Source organism: Elgaria multicarinata, chromosome 5 (assembly GCF_023053635.1).
Source record: "Elgaria multicarinata webbii isolate HBS135686 ecotype San Diego chromosome 5, rElgMul1.1.pri, whole genome shotgun sequence".
NCBI classification, from domain to species: Eukaryota; Metazoa; Chordata; class Lepidosauria; order Squamata; family Anguidae; genus Elgaria; species Elgaria multicarinata.
In genome coordinates, this window is record NC_086175.1 from 7,827,200 (window position 1) to 7,847,592 (window position 20,393).

The 20,393-nt window shown below is 40.7% G+C and overlaps 2 protein-coding genes across 2 annotated transcripts in view; both read right to left on the minus strand.

The window, feature by feature from the left end:
- The window catches only part of NAA16 (N-alpha-acetyltransferase 16, NatA auxiliary subunit), a 439,249-nt gene that overhangs the window by 63,776 nt on the left and 355,080 nt on the right, over positions 1-20,393 (minus strand). The window lies entirely within an intron of this gene.
- The window catches only part of DGKH (diacylglycerol kinase eta), a 134,061-nt gene that overhangs the window by 34,998 nt on the left and 78,670 nt on the right, over positions 1-20,393 (minus strand). Inside the window, exons 8-17 of the mRNA XM_063125965.1 lie at positions 16,988-17,090; positions 13,118-13,280; positions 10,605-10,713; positions 10,308-10,447; positions 10,045-10,132; positions 7,502-7,587; positions 5,234-5,330; positions 3,920-4,196; positions 2,289-2,417; positions 1,291-1,422 (exon numbers count right to left, since the gene is read on the minus strand). Coding sequence (XP_062982035.1) covers positions 1,291-1,422; positions 2,289-2,417; positions 3,920-4,196; positions 5,234-5,330; positions 7,502-7,587; positions 10,045-10,132; positions 10,308-10,447; positions 10,605-10,713; positions 13,118-13,280; positions 16,988-17,090 — 1,324 coding nt within the window. The remainder of the gene's footprint in view (positions 1-1,290; positions 1,423-2,288; positions 2,418-3,919; positions 4,197-5,233; positions 5,331-7,501; positions 7,588-10,044; positions 10,133-10,307; positions 10,448-10,604; positions 10,714-13,117; positions 13,281-16,987; positions 17,091-20,393) is intronic.

A 20,393-nucleotide genomic window follows, 5' to 3' on the forward strand; every position in this document is an offset into this window, starting at 1 on the left:
TTGAGATTTCTTTTTTCTCCTCTTTCTCTGCTCCTCGGAGCCTGACGCGGCGTGTTTCGCCGTCTTAGCTTTCTTAGCGAGTCTCTTAGCTATAGAAAGCGCAATGCCCCTCCCCGGAGTTGGAGGTAGCTCCTGGGGGTTATTTGTGGGCGGTATTGGAGACTGTGGGGAAGTCTCAGTTGTAGCCATATGCTCCGTATTTGGTGCGTCCACCGCCTGCAAGGCCTTACTCCAAAGTAGAGCTTTCAGCCTGTCCGACCTGTTTTTCCGTGTTTGTTTGGAGAATGCCTGGCAGAACCGACAGGTCTCCACTACGTGGCTCTCGCCCAGACAGAGTAGACAAAAGGAATGTCCATCGGAAGGCGGCAATTTGCTCCCGCACTTAGTGCATTTTCTAAAGGGCGCCCTGAGGGCCATGCGCCCCCGTGGGCGATCAAAGATCGCGAAATTTAACTAAAATTAAATAAATAAGACTGAAAGGTTGAAATAAACTAAATATTAAAAGGAAAGAAGTAGAAAGAAGGAAAAAAACGCCTCAAAAACTTTGTTTTTTGTTTTATCTTTACAGAGGATTTCCCAGACGAGGTCACCACAATGGCGGTCGAAAGAGAACTGAGGAGAATCGGGCGGGAACCGGAACATGCACAGTACGCCATGGGGGAGGGGTTCCCGCCCGGAAAAACGCCTCAGCTATAGAATTTTCCCGAACGAGACTCCGCGCAGGCGCAGAGCCCATATGTTGTGTGATGCACAGAGACCACGAAGAAGAACCAAGTTGCCTGCCTCTACGAGGTCAGCAAATCCACCTCGGAGAGGAGAAAAGGGGGTGTTCTGGTGGGCAGAGAGGGGAGGAGACCACAGAAGCCAAGAGAGGCCGAAAAGCCCACCTAGTGGGGAAATTATTTATTTATATTTATTTATTTATTACATTTATATACCGCCCCACAGCCGAAGCTCTCTGGGCGGTTTACAACCGTTAAAAATGGTAAACATTAAAAAGTATACAAAATTTAAAAACCATCAAAAACATAAAAACAGTATCCATTTAAAAACAACAATTAGAGGGCAGTGGGCAAAAATTGCCTCTGCTGCTGCTCCTACCCTGCTGGCTTCAGCCCAGCAGGACATGGGAATCTCGGAAGCCTTCAAGTTCGGGGAAAGAATCTTGAAAGCCTCTGAGTCCATAGGTTTGCATCTTAAACTGTTTTGATGTAACTGGGGGGGGGGGGGACACACTAATATATTTTTACAAGAACTGAAGGGACTAGCAAATTATGAAATCCTCATTACCTGGACAAATTATCCTGGTGTTCAGTACCGGGAGATTTTCTTTGTTGATTGTGCAAGCTGGGGCTGAAAAAGAGCTTGCATGTGAAGGAATGCGACTTCTCTGTCCGTCTGGAGATTTGGGGGCGGTTTTAACTGTTGAGATGGGGAACACAACATACATTGTCTTTCTACATATACAAATTATATAAGTGAGCCATATCTATATATTTTATTTATTAGGAAAGCCTATAGCTGCTAGGAAGTTGTGTTTCCCCACCCCCCACCTACCTCTCTAGGACGGGAAGGGCAATCTTTAGCCTGCAGGTCTAGTCCGGCCTCCCTTCCCAGGCCCCTACTCGTCACCAAACTAACAAGGGGCTTCATGAGGAGAAAGGAGGAAATTAGAAAGAGACTCAGCTCTGTGGCTTCTCCTCTCCCAATCAGAGATTGGAGAAAACAATGGATTTGGGTGAGTGGTGGCTTTGCCTGCCTACCTCCTCTCCCTAATAGCTTCTTCAAAGGAAGCTTTACAGCAGGAGTCCCCAACCTTCTTTGGACCCGTGGGCACACTTGGGAATTTGAGAAACTGCTATGGGCACAACCACAAAATGGCTCCCGTGGAGGATGTGGCTAATCACAATGGCTGCTGTGGGGTTCTGTTAGTCAAGTCAGCCAAAGAGGTGAGGGGGGAGAGCAATGAGGAAAAATATGAAAAGACATATTGCTTTTTATTTTACAAGACATATGATCCAATAAAACCTCTATGTTTTATGTTTGTGTCCTATGTTCTAAACAACTATATTTACAGAGCAAACCTATGCATGTCTACTCCTACTGAGTTTACTGGGACTTACTCCTGAGTAAATGTGACTAGGATGCAGCTTGACTTTAAAGTAAATTAAAAAAAATAAACTATTTCCCCAACAAGAGTGCACTAATTTTATAGAAACTATAAAGTAAAACCAACTCCAATTGCTTCTTTAGAATTCTTATGCAATTATTGCTTTCAAGTTGTTTACTTGGCTGAGATTCAGATTCCTTTGTATCTTCATCTTTTTCTTCTTCTTTGGATCCATCCAATTCCTTACTATATTCCATTGATGACTGATTTATTTGCTCTTCGGTATGGGCATTCTGTTCATCCACAACTGTAAGACCAGATTAAAAAGGTGAAAGTGCTGTTACCCAATTTTGCAAAATCTATCTTGTATCACTAAATAAGTTAGCTGCAAAAGTGAAAAAGATAAAAGAATTTATTGTTGGGCTCGTTATTGCTCTGTCTCTCCTGAATATACAGGTGGATTTACACAGCTGGTTTTTATTAGAATTATCTCATGAGAAATTTGCATATTCCTTTCGTGTACAATTGCTGTTATTTTTGTACTTCTCCATAGTAAAAGAGAGATAACTAAAACACTGTTTATTTTTCAATAGAAACCTGCAATACGATATGTCATTCACAAGGAAGGCGTAGTTATTATGTGAGCAATAGATATGAAAAGAACTTCAGACATTCCTAGCCCTATGGTTATTCTCTAGTAAAAATGCTCATGTCAACCTGATCTTCTATTCTTGGTAAATTTTTTTGGACCTGTTGGCCTTGATGTCAGCCTCTGGAAAACTGTATTTCAGACTTCATGCTATTGAGTCTGCAATGTTTTTTTTTTAAGTCATATGATGGTTTATATTTAAAACAACAACACCTCAAACCTACCAAAACATGGACCTACCCAAAAAGTACTGAAAGTATTTTCAATACGAGTTACTAAAGGAACCTAACAGAAACAGCATCTTCGTCTAGGAACAATATACCCATCAGAAAAATATCCTTTATCTATAAAGTTTTCACACTGAAGTCCTGTCAGAACACCCTTGAGCCATCAGGATGCTGAGCATGTATTTTAATCACACTTTTTTTTTTTTAAAAAAAATTGTTTTACATTCAGTTTTGGTTTTATGCGTATGACTTAACCTAAGTTGCAAAAGGGTTTAAAATAAAAGTGTCCTCCCATGAAGAAACTCTACTCGGCCTTATCTTTAGGCAGTTGGCTACAAAGAAGAATGGTGACTGTATGAAGCATGATACAAATGCAGAAAAATATAATTTAGGAAGCTGGTTTCAGGAAGTCGGCTCGGGTCGACTCAGCCTTCCATCCTCCTGAGGTCGGTAAAGTGAGTACCCAGTTAGCTGGCGGAAAGGGAATAATGGCCAGGGAAGGCAACGGCAAACTACCCTGCTATAAGGCCTGCCAAGAAAACGTCAGCAGAAGCTGGCATCCCTCCAAGAGTCAGTAATGACTCAGTGCTTGCACGAAAGGTTCCTTTCCTTTTTGTTCCTGCTCTGAATTAACTGGAAGTTTGGCTGTGTGCAGACATAACACACGCAGTTTCTTTCTCCTCCTTTGGCTCAGCTGTGAGGAGATCAAGCTGCAGTTAATCTAAAGCACAAGCAGAAGCTTGTAAACCTCTTTGTGGCTGTGTCAGAGGAGGAAAGAGGAGCATGAAAGCCTGAGGCAAGGCTTCTTGTAAGGCTGAACCAAATGTTTCACTTTTTAAAGTGGATCTGCATTCAGTCCAAACCAGCCCTTTATGTCAATAAGGAAGTATCTCAAGCAAACTTTACAAGCAAAATTCTCTTCCAGATGCACACCTTTTTCTGCTTGCTCAATTATTTGCCTTAGAGCTTTCTTTAAACTGTTTGCTCTGAGCATTAACTGTTCTCGTGGCTTGAAGATCTGGTGTGTGGTGGATGTCCTATTGCCCTCTGTCAACTGATCCTTGACATCCGACAAAGATTCTTCACTTGAGGATTCTTCAGCTTCTTCCTCTACAATGGGGGGAGTGATCCTTGGCAGCATGGATGTAACCTGGGCTTCAGCGTGAAGAGCCTGAAGCAACAGGTTTAGCTTCTCGTTCAACTCTGAACACTAACAAAACAGTAGACAAACAAAAAGGAAAATAGATATATGGAAGTACTTAAATCATCTTTTCAAAAGTCTAAATCGCTTGCTCATCACACTTTAAAATCACAAAGCATTGCTAAATTCTCATTGGGCTGCAAACTTTTTCAGCTCTCCACTCTTAATAAAGCTAATGGGAAAAGGATAGCGAAAATAGTGGCATTCTGCAAATCACCCTGCCATTTTGTATTGTCACTAGCCTGTCATCAATCCTACTACATTACTATTAGAAACAAACTATGAAAAATTGGTATGGAGTTTACTATTGATGTCACAATGAGTAAATAGTGGCCGTCACCACCACCACCCATCAGGAAGTGGTCTCCCATGGTCTTCACCAAGTGAAGCTTTTGCTAATTGATGAGCCCATGTAGACCACACTAGGTTCCTACTAGATAAAAAATATCCTATCAGTCATTTAAAAATGGTTCAACACATCTGCTTCTCTATCACTGCGAAAAGGACAATGCCAAAGTGTTCTCTTTGGCATCACTGACTCCAAGGTGTCCACCCCTAGATAGTCTGTATGCACTGTACACAGGCCTTCAGATCGCTGGGCCTTTCTACAGTATCCGAACAGCTGCCTGCTGTGACGCACCTTGGCTCTTCTATGTTCCCTCCTTTTCCTCCTCTTAAAAGTCTCTGTTGTGAGGAATATGGAACTCACTGCACAGCACTCTATGATGCGAGAGCCAACACAAAGACGTAATGAAGTCTACAGAAATTCTATTCATTAAAACTAGTTTCGAATTTGGGACAAAGTTTACTTATTATTAATAAAAATAAGGTTCAAGGCAGCTTAAAAACAAATACGAAAAATAAAGCCAGATTAAAATACAATACGGGTTTAAACAATCCCTAGCCCTGATGGCTTCACTTCTGGCATCCATCATTTACAATAAATATTTTGTGAACACATACAAAGAAGGAAATGCAAATGCTGGGAATAATTTAATATTGATATATGTAAAGTATTTTTAAAGGAACAAATGCTTAATTCTTACTTTAATGGCCATAGCATCAGCGTCTGCGTTTTCCATTGGTCTTTCACAGGTCTTCCCTATTTTGGCAACAAAGCCTTTTACCGTTTCACATAATATCCTTTTGTGAAAGAGACAGAAATGCCAAAGCAAAGAGAAAGGGAATTGATGATGCTGAAACATTAATTTTGTACGAAACATTAATAAAGTTTTGCCATTCCTAATGAAAACCCGTTAAGATTATAATTACCACTCATTTTATATTTCACAAGTAGAAGGCCTGTGAGGTTTCACAGACGCTGTGTGCGGTCAAAGCCTCTCCCCGGGCACCCTTTTCCCCATCACTAGAATCCAGAGCTAGTGTGGGTGCCAGACTAGATGCTCCCCTTTATCCCTTGCTTTCTGTAGCTACTGGCCCTGGCTGAGGGGAGGAAAGGAACATTTGAGATGACTGATGACTGGAGCAGTGGCTTTGTTTCCACAGTGATGTCACATGAAATCGAACAAAGTGGAGACTCCAGGCACTTGCATATTTTCAAATGCTCCATTTCCCGGGAGAGGGAGAAAGAGTGTGTGTGCATAGCAACATGGGATATAGAGACTGGTGGGGAGTGGAATAGTGAGGAGATGGGAGTTTCCAATCTCCTAAAATATGAGTTTTGGTGAGGAAGGTGGCCATCAACCCAGGACACTGCTGCTCCCTGCTTTCCACCAGGAGCCAAGATGGTTCACTTTTGTCACACAAGTTCTCCAAACATTCAACCGGTTCTGGATGGGGTTGCACTCCCCCTGAAGGAGCAGGTTCGTAGTTTGGGGGTTCTCCTCCTAGAACCATCTTTGTCACTTGAGGCTCAGGTGGCCTCGGTGGCACGGAGTGCTTTCTACCAACTTTGGTTGGTGGCCCAGCTACGCCCCTATCTGGACAGGGATAACCTAGCTTCATTTGTACATACTCTGGAAACTTCCAAATTAGATTACTGCAATGCCCTCTACATGGGGCAGCCTTTGAAGACAGTCCGGAAGCTGCAGCTTGTGCAAAATGCGGCGGCCAGATTGATAGCTGGAACAGGGAGGTTTGAGCATATAACACCGATTCTGGCCCGCTTGCATTGGCTGCCTATACGTTTCCAAGCCCAATTCAAGGTGCTGGTTTTAACCTATAAAGCCCTATATGGCTTGGGACCACAATACCTGATGGAACGCCTCTCCCGACATGAACCTACCCGTACACTACGCTCAACATCTAAGGTCCTCCTCCGAGTGCCTACTCCAAGGGAAGATCGGAGGATGGCAACAAGGGAGAGGGCCTTCTCGATGGTGGCCCCCCGACTGTGGAATGATCTCCCCGATGAGGCTCGCCTGGCGCCAACATTGTTATCTTTTCGGTGCCAGGTCAAGAGTTTTCTCTTCTCCCAGGCATTTTAACAGCATTTAACAACGTTAAGTTTGTTTTTAATGGACCCCAGAATTGTTGTTTTAAATGGATACTGTTGTTTTTATGTTTTTGATGGTTTTTAAATTTTGTATACTTTTTAATGTTTACCATTTTTAGCTGTTGTGAACCGCCCAGAGAGCTTTGGCTGTGGGGCGGTATATAAATGTAATAAATAAATAATAAATAAATACGCTCCATAAACAGATCGTAGCCAATCTGTTGTTGCATAGGTCTGACAGAATGAAAGACCCTGGTAGCTTTATAACTTTTGAGATTTCAAACATTTAATGAATCTCGTTGCTAATTTTGCACTCTCTAAGAAACTGCATTTCATAAAACATTACTTTGTTCTTATGGTTTGCCTTAAGTCTAGGGTCTTGGTAGTAATTTGAAACTCTACCAAGAACAATTTCCTGTAGTGAAAACTACTTCTGCCATCCACCAATATTTGTTAAAAGATTCGGGCATTGCCAGTACATAACTTTTAGGTTTTGATTGTAGTTCTTTATAATTGACTTTAAAATAATTATGCAAATATACACAAGTAGGCGTTACAATACAACAGTCACATTTTTACGAAACACATTTTGAAATTTTGAAATCTAAAAGCATTTTAAGTAAATAAATACATATCTGAATCTCTACTAAAACTTATTCCTGAACTCAGTCACATTATATACTATGTCGAACTGTTAATTTATTAAAAGCAGTGGATTAGAAACAGAAGTGATTCTAACATCTTTGTATGAAAGATTTAATTTAGTCCAGTGTCAGATTTTCAAATTATGTACTCTACAGAAGATGCTACATACACATTTCTATATGCTATATTGGGAATTACAGATTATTTAACTTACTTGGCAGATGATATGACAACTGAGTGCTGATCAGAATCAAGGATCTTAGCCAAATGAGCAGCCACTGAATCTTCATACACAGACATCTTAAAACAAAGCAAAATTTCTTCATGTTCTACCTTCAATTATGTTCAAGAAGAGAAAAAAAACCAATCTCATAAAGGCACAGGGTGATTTCACATACCCAAAGCTGTTATATCTACAGTAATGATAGATACATGTACTTTAACTAAATTCTTAATCTAAGAATGCTCCAAATTTAAGCATAACAAATAAAACTAGGGGAAATTATAATACTTCTTCAATGTTAAAAAAAATATGATAGCCACATAAAGTGAGCAACTCTAGGCATGCTCAAGGACTTGCTTGCACACACTATTAATTTTACTTTAAAAAAAGATCAACAGCCCACCACCACGCATAACCTATGTTCATGACATTAGGCCCTGCTTCTACTTTATATGTTTATCCATGCATCTCTTCCTAGTAGTAGGGTTTTTGTTGGGCTTTAGATATTTCTTCTTACAAATATTGTTTCTCTCACTGGCTGATTTAAATGATTGCTCCCTAATTTTAGGGAGCAATTCTATGTTTCCTAGACAGTGTCTAGAAGGAAAGACCACGATGCCTGCTTTCTGAGGTTGCAAAAGATGCCTCAGATGGCCTCAAAGAGGTAAAAAAAGGGGTGTTACAATGGATGGGGAGGGGAGAGGCCAGGATATGCAAAATCTTATGGCCCCTCCTACTCTTGCCCTACCCTCACCTGTGTGACTACTCTAGATGGGCTCAAAGGCCCGACTAGAGGGAAAATGTAAAAACAGGAGGGTGGACATATGAAAATTGCCTCTGTTGCTCCGCCCACCCTGCAGCAGCAGCACAGCAAGGCACAGGATACTCAGAAGGCTCCAAGATCAGGGACTTTTGTCTAGTAGGCATCAGCCAGATAGGGTTGCACCCTAGGTTGACATTTTGTTTTGCACCTTATCCTTCTTTGAAGTGTTGTGACTAGAACAGTACACGGTACTCCAAGTGTAGTCACATCTGTATAAAGTCATTATGATATTGGTAGTTTTACTTTTGATGGAATTTACCTTTTTCACAGCAGCTGAAAAAGCTCCCTAGGTTGACATTTTCATTCTACCACACCCCCAAGTCCGCTTTCCTGGTCAGTCACTGCCAGCTCAAATCCCACCAGCGGATATGTGAAGTTAAGACTTTATACTCCTATGTTCATCCTTTTACATTTCCTTACACTGAACTGCATTTGCCATTTTAATTCCTATTCACCCCGTTTGGAGATATCCCGTTGAAGCTCTTCATCATCCCTTATTGTTTTAACCATCTTAAATAATTTGGTGTCACCCCTTAGCTCCAGATCATTTATGAACAAGTAAAAAAAACCAACTGGTCCTAACACTGATCCTTGGAGATGGTACTGTTGATATCCCTCTAGTCCAACGTCGCTGATTCATAGGGCCACTGTAAGTCGAAGCTGACTTGAAGGCACATTACTAACTAACTGACTAGTACAAGACCTGTCCATTTATTCCTACTTTCTGCTTCCTGTTTTTAATCAGGCATTAGGCCATAAGAAGACAGCTCCTTTTATCCCATGACTCCTATATCAGTTCTAGAGTCAGAAAATCAATTCTGATTTCTTTGTCCAGAGCCTTTTGAATACACAAGTAAACAATGTCTATTGGATCACCCCCATCCATACTGATATACAGTACTATACTGGATATTATAGTAGAGTAAACTTTTTTTTAATTTCACATAGAAAATGAAACATGCAGCACCTCGGACAGCTTAAAACTGACAGATTGCTGCAACAATGTCTGGAGCCCAACTAAGCCCTTGTACTCTCCCCTGGCATGGCTACCTATCACAGGCTTTCCTCCCTAACCTTTGAAACTCCACATGGGACTTGAGATCTCAAGTGTAGTCTTCTTCTAAAGAAGGTTATAGGATCCTCAAATAAGTAATCTTATTTTTGTAAAGCCAGAGTGGTGTAATGGATAGAGTCTTGGACTAGGTATGACTAGGGAAAACTTGTTTCTAATTGCTGTGCACCCATTCCGCATCTGTCAGCCTAACCTACCTCACAGGGTTATTGTGAGGATAAAGTGGTGGAAGGCTGGAGACCATATAAACCGTCCTGAGATCCTTGAACGAAGCACAGAATAAAAAATGTAATTAACTAATGTCAATTCTTCGTCAAGAATTGCTAGGAATGACTGTTTATCTTAAACCATCAACACATTTTTAAACAAAATTATATTGGCATATAAATTGGAACCAGACACTTCAGTTAAGCCATAGTATATAACATGACCTTGATCGCACACTTCAGCTGAAGTATTTCCCCTCATAATTTTTAATGCAACTCTTAGGCTATGATCTTATACACACTTACTTGGGAGTAAGTCCACTGAACTCAATAGAATGTACTTAAGAGTATATATATATAAGATTGTGCTGTTAATACTACTTCATTTTGCCAGAGTTATGCCATGTTATTACATCCAAAAATCAACAATCACCTGACACTCCTCAGACTCTTCCTCTTGGGTAACAGAAAGAATAGATTGCTTTGCTGGTAATCTCAGTTCATATGACATTATGCTCCACCTGAAAAAAGTTACATGCATCCAAATGACCAAATGTGCAAAGGACCAAATTCAGACAATAGGATTCATTATTTTTTGTGTCTCAATAACAACAACATTATAAAAAATGCCAGTAATACAAAGATAATTCAACTTTAAGGAATAAAACAGATTGGGGATGGGTAGAGCTTACTTACCGGTCTAACATTTTGGTGCTAGCCCGTTCTAACTTCTCCAAAACCTGAGGAAGTTGCGTGTCATCGTCACAAGACCCTCCCCAGCCAAGGACACGGGCAAGGTCATTTCCTGTACCAAGAGGTAACACTCCCAAATGACACTAAAAGGAAAAAGAAAATTATTCTATTTAAAGGTGATTTCTGAAACAGTATTTGATTGTAACCATAGAAGAATTGCTTGCTTTTGTTTCAAGTTTTTTAAAAACCAATCTCACTTACCATGCCTTCTCCTCACAATAAGAAGAAACTAATACTTGCCTGTTTGTGTAAGTTGAGCTTATCAATTTCAGACAGGACCCAACCAACGCTTCCATCTCCTCCACACACTAGGATTCGGAAATTGTCAAACTTCTGAAATAAGCGTAAACTGAAAGAGAATGCATTTTCTGTATTCAAATCCACAGGTAGATTCAACATGAACATCCTAAAAATACCAGTGTCACCTATGTAAAAGTTGGAAGCAAGTTATTGTAGCATTTTCCGGGAAGAAACTTGTGTTTTAAAAATTGCTTCAGATGGCACACAATCATTGTTCCGATTTTCCACAGTTCTGATATTTGCTACCATTTGTTAAAGGACACCTCTATACCAATTCCCTTTGATCTGCAATACCAACAAAATATGACGATGGCATCATTACAATCAAGGTACAGTTTGCACTGAGGCCAAACACATCAAAATAGGTTTCCTCCTGTGGTGCAGAGCAACCTGTCCTAAAGTGAAGAAATCAGGCAATCTCTGTACAAGATCATATTTGCAATCAGGGGAACAGTGCAATTCTCTTTATGCCACTAGATCTTCAATACCTTGTCAATACCTCACTTTCACTGCTGTTCATCTGTTATTTGATATGGTACTAAATATCTAATGCTTTCCTTCCAGGAAAAACAACCAGATGACAATGAGAACAGAAAGATATGCAATTCCAAGAGGAAATATAAAGTAAGATAACAGGAAACGGACCCATCAGGGAGAAACAAGAGGAAATGGGAAACAAACAAACAAAATCCATCCCCATTAAAGGATAAAATAGATTTGCTAATGCATGTTATTTGCCAGAAAATATCATCTTACTGAAGAGTGGGAGCAATGCAACAAGATTTCTGAAAAATGTCTAAATAGCTATTGAGCCATTGTTTAACTGGCAACTTGGTCAACCTCTGTATTCTTGGGTATCTCTATTCTCTGCATAATAGTCCAGAGGTCAGGACAACCTGCCCCCCTCAAGGATGATTACGCTCTATGACAAAGCTGGCATTCCCTGAGCAGTACACATTTTCACAGGTATGGGGCTCATATGCTTGGATAGCATGTGGTCATCAATGAGAGGGGGAAGGGTTGAGGAAATAATGCACTGCCCCAGTAGGCGCATGAGATAGAACTACAATACAATTCATGTGAAATATGAATAAAGCCCCTCTACTTGTTTTCCTTACAAGCAAAATGGATCATTTCTTTAAACCATACCTTGATTAAAATTTGGCAGGGCCACAAGGCAAGATCCAGCCCACAGGATGTCACTTTTGCTACCTCAGCTCTAAGAAAGGCATGACATCTACATGTTTCAAAAGACAAAAATAGCTCTTCTGCCTAGATAAACGCATTCACAGTTTAAGAACACACTGCACGGGCTGAGAGCTATCGTTACAGAGCACCCTGATGCAACAGGCTAAAGGTCCAATTCTAACAATCACCAAAGTGAATAACTCCTTAGTATCCACACAAATATTCCAGACAGCTCTCTACGGGTAAGTTCATGTATTACAGATGGCAAAGCCAAGTTTGCCAGATACTGTATACTCAACAAGGAGCAGCAGCCTATCATAGCCTGTCACAACATTTTAGGTGTACACCTAAAAATGCAGTGTGTGAAGCGCCCTAGACTTTTGGAAACAAGATGGATGTCACTTGGATAACTGGATATAACTTGTCCTTTAACACTAAAACCATGTTATTACAGGTCTTTCAGTCGGAGATCCCAGAAGTTCATTAGCCAATGATATCTATTTTGTTAAAAGCAGCAAAAATTATTATTACCAAAGAACTGGAAAAATACAAAACCAGTCACATGTAAAGAATGGTTTATTAAAGTTTGGCAAATTGCACAATTACTGAAAATCATTGAAGTAGTTAGATTGAGAGATGGTAGACAAAAGAATCCCAGATTTATGGAGGAATAGAAACCTTTTATTGAATATTGAAAAAATAATTATGGTACACACACACCATAATTTTATATATATATTCTTGTTTTGCTGGTTCTTAAATTATTGGCATTTGAAGACATGTAAAACTTGATGTATGTGCTATTTATTCTATCTGATATTTAACTCATTTCTAGATGTTTATATGTGGTGTTATCAGTGTTTTTTGGTTAAGTAACTAATACAATTGGATGTGTATAGTGATCGTGTTGTATAATGATATGTTGTAATATTTTTTTTATGTATTAATAAAAGCTTTTAAAAAGAACATAAACAACGGCAGCTGTTCATAAAACAGACACACATAACATTCAATCTCCCAATATCTGGCAATTTGCTAATGCATCAGACATGTTTGTTAGAGGAAGAAAAATATACTAAAATGCTCAGCAATGTTCCTGAATCTCCTTGCCTTAGAACCTATAACTCTGAAATAGCCACTAACGCATCAAAATAAGATAAAATGAACACCAGTGGAATAAAGTATGATTTAAATGTGTCAGTTATACAATAACCCCTTCTGATTCTTTTCAAAAATAATACTAGATAGAAAGCAAAACCCATTACCCTAAATGAGGACCTCCATTCATTAAATCGAACACCTGAGCTGGATTTAGTGACTGTTTGAATCGGCGCAGAAATTTTACTCCCTGATTGTCGCCACTCTTCGAATTAACAAAAACCAAGAGAGGACTGGCACAAGTTGGTGGGCACGTCGCTTTCCAGAATCCTGAAAATGAAATAAAGATCAAAAATGAGACGTATAAGGTTAAGGGAGCAAAGTTTCTCCCATCTTCCAGCAAGATCTTCACTAGCTGCTTTACTTGACAAAGACAGCAATAAATACCCTATCTAAAAAAAACACCACAACTCAGACATAACTTAGACCTTGTAAAGGTCTAGCTGCACTCATCCGAGTTAAAGGCAACATGGGAGTTGGGTTTAGTTGATTAGGCTATTTAGGTCTATTCATCCTCTCAGTCTCATGAGAGCTAGCACTGAGTGACACTTGAGCCAGGCACTGCTAACAAATTATCAGAGTATCAGAGGAGTCATTCTTCTCTTCTACCCAACTCTGCTCTCTCTTGTCATCTGTTTGCACTGAACAGCTTAAAGACTTACTTTAAACAAGATTGGAGCTCTTTTGTTGAGCTTGTTGCACCAACAACAACTTTGTGCAAGAGGAATATTTTTCCACGGTGGCCGCCTGAATGTGGAATGTTCTCCCCAGTGAAGCCTGCCTGCCTACCTGCTGCCAGCACTGACACCTTTTCAGCACCAAGTCCAGACATATGATGGGGTTTCTATGCCTCAGTTGTTTTGCTTATGGTACACACTGCTGTTTTAACTGGGTTTTTTTAATTAATTATTTCGTTGTTTTATTTTGTGTGGTTTTTTAATGAAAATTGTTATTAGCTAGTTTATTTCTATTTTTTAAAATAATTGTTGTAGATTAGCTTGGGTCCTTTTTAAGACAAAGGAGATTACAAAATTCCTAATAATAATTATAATAATAATATTAATAATAATTTCAACGTAATAGATCGCATATATTCGGATTTCTGGAGACTGGAACTCTATGATCATGTAATGGAACTCCTGAGTGTATGTTCTGCCAGCAGAGGGCCTTATGATTGAAAAACGATGAGGATTCATCCCCTTCGATATATAGCCTTGCCAACCTCTGGCACCTACTAAACAGGGGAATGAGTCTCGGTCCAGTCAGCTAGTCAACGATGGCACCAAAAAGCAACCATGGGAATGAAAAAAAACCCCACTGTTAACCTTTATTTAAGCTTCCAAATACAATATTAATCTCTCCATGGCTCCAGCAGCCTCAGGAAATAGCTCTTAAAGCAAGAAATGCTAATGGACGTTATTGCCATAAAAATCACATTCAGGTCCCACTGGACGCTCAGCTGTCCTTATAATGATTGAATCTCAAAATCCATTTAAAGACAGCAAAAATAAGTTCAAGTGTATAAAGATTCTTTATACACTTCCAAACACTCATAAATCCTATTACATTTTTTCAATCATAATGTTAAGAGCATAAGAAATTGGATATAATTCTACTTGGTATTCTGTGTATTCTAAAATATGCCAGTAGAGTAATAACACTAAAAACAAAAGTTGGTGGGGTTTTTTTACAAAATGACAATGGTACCACTGTTATTTTAGCCAAAGATGTCAAAATTGTAATTACATACAGATGCTGGAAGCATCTGCATAATTAAACACTTAAAAATATTGAATGATGCTTATTTTTTGCAACGTATCCTGTAACAAGCAGCCACTTTCAGTCCAACACAATACTCTACTCAAAACCCCCTTCTAATGCTTTACTATCAGTCTAATCAGCTAAATCAGTGGTTCCCAAAGTGGGCGGTACCGCCCCCTTGGGGGCGGTGGGATTACATAGGCGGCGTTAAGAAGCAAGGGGGCGGCAGGGGGGCACTCGAGGTGATCGTTTTTGAGAAGGGCCTCTCCAGAAGGTCTTAAAACCCAGGGACATTTTTATGGGAGAAGGTAGTTTGGTCCCAAGCCATATAGGGGAAGAATCCACTCATGTATTAATACTGTTTAAGAATAGTCCTTTTAATGGTAAATTGAAATGTTTCAAAAGCACCAAAATGCTAATGAAGAGACATACCCTGCTTGGTGTGCCACACCATGCCGGCTGCAAAACGGAAGCATTTGCTCTCTTTTCCCTCCCTCCCTCAGCAAGCCTGTGGCGGGTGCTTCCTATTTAAAGGAGCCAATTGAGCTACAAAATGACATTGAGCTGAAGCCAAAGTTTAAGAAATCGTACCAGGAGTTTTGGTTACAGAAGGAAATTTCTGATCGCTATCTTGCACTATGGAGAGTGGTTCAGAAGCTCCTGGTTGCATTTTCAACATCATATTTGGTGGGATGTGGTTTTAGTGTGGTCTGCCTACTTCTCACCCAGCAAAGAAATCGACTCCAGATTACTAAATGTGGTGATTTAAGACTCATGTTAAGTGACTTTAAACCAGATATTGGGAAACTTCATCAAGCCCATCCATCACATTAAGAATTTACAGAATAGTGAGGTACTGTACCCTAGTTACTAAATGTGATATCTAATATTCTTGCTAAATTACTATCAGACTTTGAAAAGATGATATCACTGGATCAAGTTCATCAATTATGTTTAATTGAATAAACTAAAAAAAATGTAATTGGATTTTGAATAAATATTCAATTAATTGTTACTGTTTTGAATTTTATTGTTATTATCTTTCTTAGTGGGTCGTTGAAAACCACTATTCTGAATAATGATTTTTATAGGGTAGGGTAGGGAGCCCTGGGCATGAGTTTGTGGAACCAAGGGGGCGGTTACCTGAAAAAGTTTGGGAACCATTGAATTAAATCATCAAACCTCATTCACTTAAAATGTTAGTCTATGGACTGGAACATGTTGCTTCTATTTCATTGTCAGAAGATTTTCAGAAGAGGTGCCAGGGAAGCCAGCTAAAACCACCTTCTGTTTATGGAAGCTGATAGTGCCCTTTCTGTGAGTGGAGCTCCATTCATCAGATTGTTGAATCTAACCTTCTGTTCTTTCCCTCCATGGACAACAGAGTGTCAGTGGAAATGGATCTGGGATAGTACCCAGTTTTATCACTGCATTCAGTGATGAATGTATACAACAGCATTACCATATGCATATCTGCTCATTCCCTATATAGGCTATGTGGACAAAGGACCTCAGCACCTAGCATCACCAACATCAAGGAGAGGGGCCACTGCTCAGTTGTACAGCTTGCAGAAAGTCCCAGGTTCAATCTGAAGTATCTCCAGATAGGGCTAGGGGGGAAAAACTGGCCTGAGACCCTGAAGAGCCACTGCCAGTCAGTACCAACAATACTGAGCTAGGTGGGCCGATGTTCTGACTCAGTATAAGGCAGCTAATGTTGCTAATATTTATTTATTTATTTATTTATTACATTTCTATACCGCCCAATAGCCGGAGCTCTCTGGGAGGTTCACAAAAATTAAAAACATTCAAAGTATAAAACAACAGTATAAAATCATAATATAAAATACAATATAAAAGCTCAACCAGATAAAACATCTCCTGTGACTGCATTGACACCATGAAAAGGGTCCCTAGTCCTGCTGAGGTTCATAGTAACCACCACCACCCCCCTCTGCCCTACCTCCGTTATATCCCCTCGCACTATACAGTTGCATCAGAGCACTGGCAAAAAAGAATTGCTTTATTGTAGTTTGTAACACCACATTATCACATTATAAAGGCCTTGGTGTAACATTGCAATTTATTGTTTTATTCATTAGACTTATATACCACCCCCATAGCCTTTGCACCCAATCTTATTTGCCTTCAGCCTTGTCTAGCAAATGACAGTCTCATATGGCAGAGATACAGTATATGTCAAAGGTGTTACGTACCATCAGAGTCTATACTGTTCAGTGCTGTGGGCGGAATAATGGATACTTTACATTGGCCAAGTGGACACTTATGAGGATACAAATCTCTGCAAGCAGTGTGCACCTAGAAACAATTCAACAATGGATGAGCCACGGACTAGTAATAATTTTCCCAATATGCAATCATTTTTTGACAAAAAGCACATCTGAGTCTCGTTATATAAGTATTGTTATAAAATACTTTTCAAGGAAACGTATAAGAATAAAACTATACTAGTCCTGGCTACAACAGGCCTGCACAATTTCCGACCCATCAAGCTCAAAGCAACTTACCAGCCATATATGGGAGCCCAGTAGGAGATTGATAAATTACCTGCCTTTGCTGCATGCCCAGTACTGCCAAAAAAAAAGCACCACAACCCCATACATAACAGCTTGGTTACTGGTCAATAATGCTATTTGAGCGATCTGTACAGCTTCACATATGGGTTCTGCACCTGCACAAGGATTCTCAGGCAACATTTAACGCTCTAATTGAGAAACTATTAAGAGGAGAGTTTTGACTATCTATTCATGCTTCGAGGGGCAGGGTGAGCACTACACACACACACACAATAAGACAAGAAAGATCTTGTCATGGGAAGCTATATGATGACAGCTTGAAGAACATCTGGAGCTATCTGGAATAGGATGCTAGTTCCATCTGCCTAAAAAGAGGCTACGGAGGAATGCTCTCCTGAAACCTGCATCTGACCTTGCATGCACATTGAGGGCATACTGTTGTACAAACTGTAGAAAAGGTAACTACATTTCTAGTAGAATGACATTTCACTCTAATGGAAGATGTTTCCTATCTAGTTTACAGCAGAAAGTGACAGATGACCCCTTAAAATGAGAGACCCTCTGTGGAATCACTTTATGTCCTTTCTTCAGACCTATACAGCAAAGTTAGAAGTTATTAACTTTCCTGAAAACCAGTTGGTTCCAATTAAAAAGCCAGAAGTATGCTGAGCCATTTTTATTGTTTTTTAGGATATGGAAAGGAGACAGGAAATACCATATTCGAAGGATACCAGAGACCACTTTAAGGAGGAATGCAAAGTGTGGATGTAATACCACCTTATCCTTGTACATTCATAGCAAAGGATTGTGATGAAACACATAGATCAGTTACAAATCTAACAGAGTACTGCCACCAAAGGGCTGCAATGGAAGGGAGGAGGCCACATTTCAAGGGCGTCAGCCTACTAAAAAGAGATTCCACACACAACTGTGGAATTCAGTGAGGAATGCAGCTTGTGAAGGCCTTTCAAGATTGACTTGACGAACTAGAGAGAGAAGATAGGGTGGCTCTCAATAGGACATAAAAAAAAATCAAAATTGCTGCCATAGAAACACACTATGTAGCTCTGGTCATTCCGCTCAGAGAACATTGGTGATAGGGAGGATTAAGAATATAATAGATAAAATGAAATAAATAATAAATAATAAATTCCTGGTCATCACAAGGTGGTGCAGATCATGGGAGACTACTGTTCCGCCTCATGACCTTTGGCCAATGCACTGCCAGTGTCCCATCCTGTCTGACATGCTTTTCAACATGAGTCCCTGATTTACACAAAGCTACTAAGAGAAGCCATTTGGAGATTTGGTCTGAAGTATCATGATTGCACTGATGACCTTCAACTGTATTTTTATCGGATCATAGGGAGGCTCTCTGGAAACCTTGTCTGTTGGCAGTCAGGGACTGGATGTGGGGGAACAAATTGAAATTTAACCCAGGTTAGGACAGAAATATTGTTCATCTTGACACCTGTCAATCTAGGGATGGATTTTGGACAAGGCTGCACTTTCTCCCTTAAGATATGGGTTCAGAGCTCTTTGTACTCCATCACTGTTTTTGGACGCTCAAGTGGCAGCAGTGCCACTGAGTGACTTTTACTAGTTTGGCTGCACGTCAAGGAAGTGCTGGACCTCAGTAGTAGAGTACATGCTTTGCATGCAAATGGTCCCTGAAACCCGCTGCCAAGCAGTGCTGGTAATACTAGGCTAAATAAACCAATGGTCTAAATAAAAGGCAGCTTCCTGTGTTCTGTGTCCTTTCCTGGATAAGAAAACCCTGTCCATGGTCATATGTTAGTAGTTCATGGCCCATGTGTTAGTAGTTCATGGGCCGAGCATCTGTTCATGGGCAGGGCTAAAGAAGCAAGCTTTTGGTCTTGATCTTTAGACCATTTAGAAGCCATTTGAATGGTGGCTTTTTAACCCAAACTTCTTAAACGGGCCAAGTACCAAGATCAGACAAAAGAATAGAAGGAGTCCCCTCAGACAGAGATAATAACAAGACCAGATCAAAAACAAAATGGTTTTCCAGAACTTGTATCCAGGGACAGCAGGTCTACACATGTGGAACCAAGGGCCTTCCTAGACGAGGCCTTAGCGCGCCTTCTATCCCGGCTTCCCTGCTGTGCGTCCAGATGACGCACAGGGGAATCCTGAGACAGGCCGCGCTGAGGCCTCCTCCAATGCGCCATAAGCAAATTCGCTTATGGCGTGCCTCAGGCCGGAGCTGGGGAATGTCTAGGGACTTCTGCAGCTTTTTGCGGCTCCTCGCTTACTCATAGGAGCGCTGTGCACATCGGCGGGGGGGGCGAAGGCTGGGAGGGTGGGTGGCAGGGTGGGTGGCACGGGGGGAGGGTGGGTGCGATCGCGCCTGCCCTCCCCCCATGCCACCCACCCTGCCACCCACCCTCCCAGCCTTCGCCCCCCCCCCCGTAAAAATAAAATAAAAAAACCACTTACTTTGTCCGCCGTCTTCGGGCCGCACCCGGTCCCTTTAAAATAATAAAAAAAATGGCGGACGCCGCAGGGACGCAACGTCCCTACGCGTCCGCCGTGGCCTCGGCTCCGACTCCCTGCCGGCGTAAGCCGGCAGGTCTAGCAAGGCCCCAAGTTACTTGTGCATTTTTCCAAACCCAGAGACTAGGAGTTTACAGCATGCCTGCTGTGTAATCTTTTAACAACGTATGCAGAAATCTACTTTTTTGATCAATAAATCTGCTTGAGCATTTTATGGCCACCATCACTTTTTTAAGCCACGGCACCACAGCCAGGAGGAACAGCCAATTTATTTATTTATTACATTTTTATACTGCTCAATTGCCGAAGCTCTCTGGGCGGTTCACAAAAAAGCCAACACACAAACTGAGCAAGGCCAGTATAAAAACAAGAGAAAATAATACATCCCTAACTGGGAGAAAGATGACAAAAGAACTCACTCAGGAGAAGAAAAGAACCCCCTCAAAGAATGATGGGATCTGCTGCTTTCACTGCGGTCAGAAGCCATTCACCTCCGTCCTCAGAACACAATTAGAGAGGCAAACACTTTCCTCTCCAGAAAATCTGAGGTGTGCAGGAGTCCAAGTTT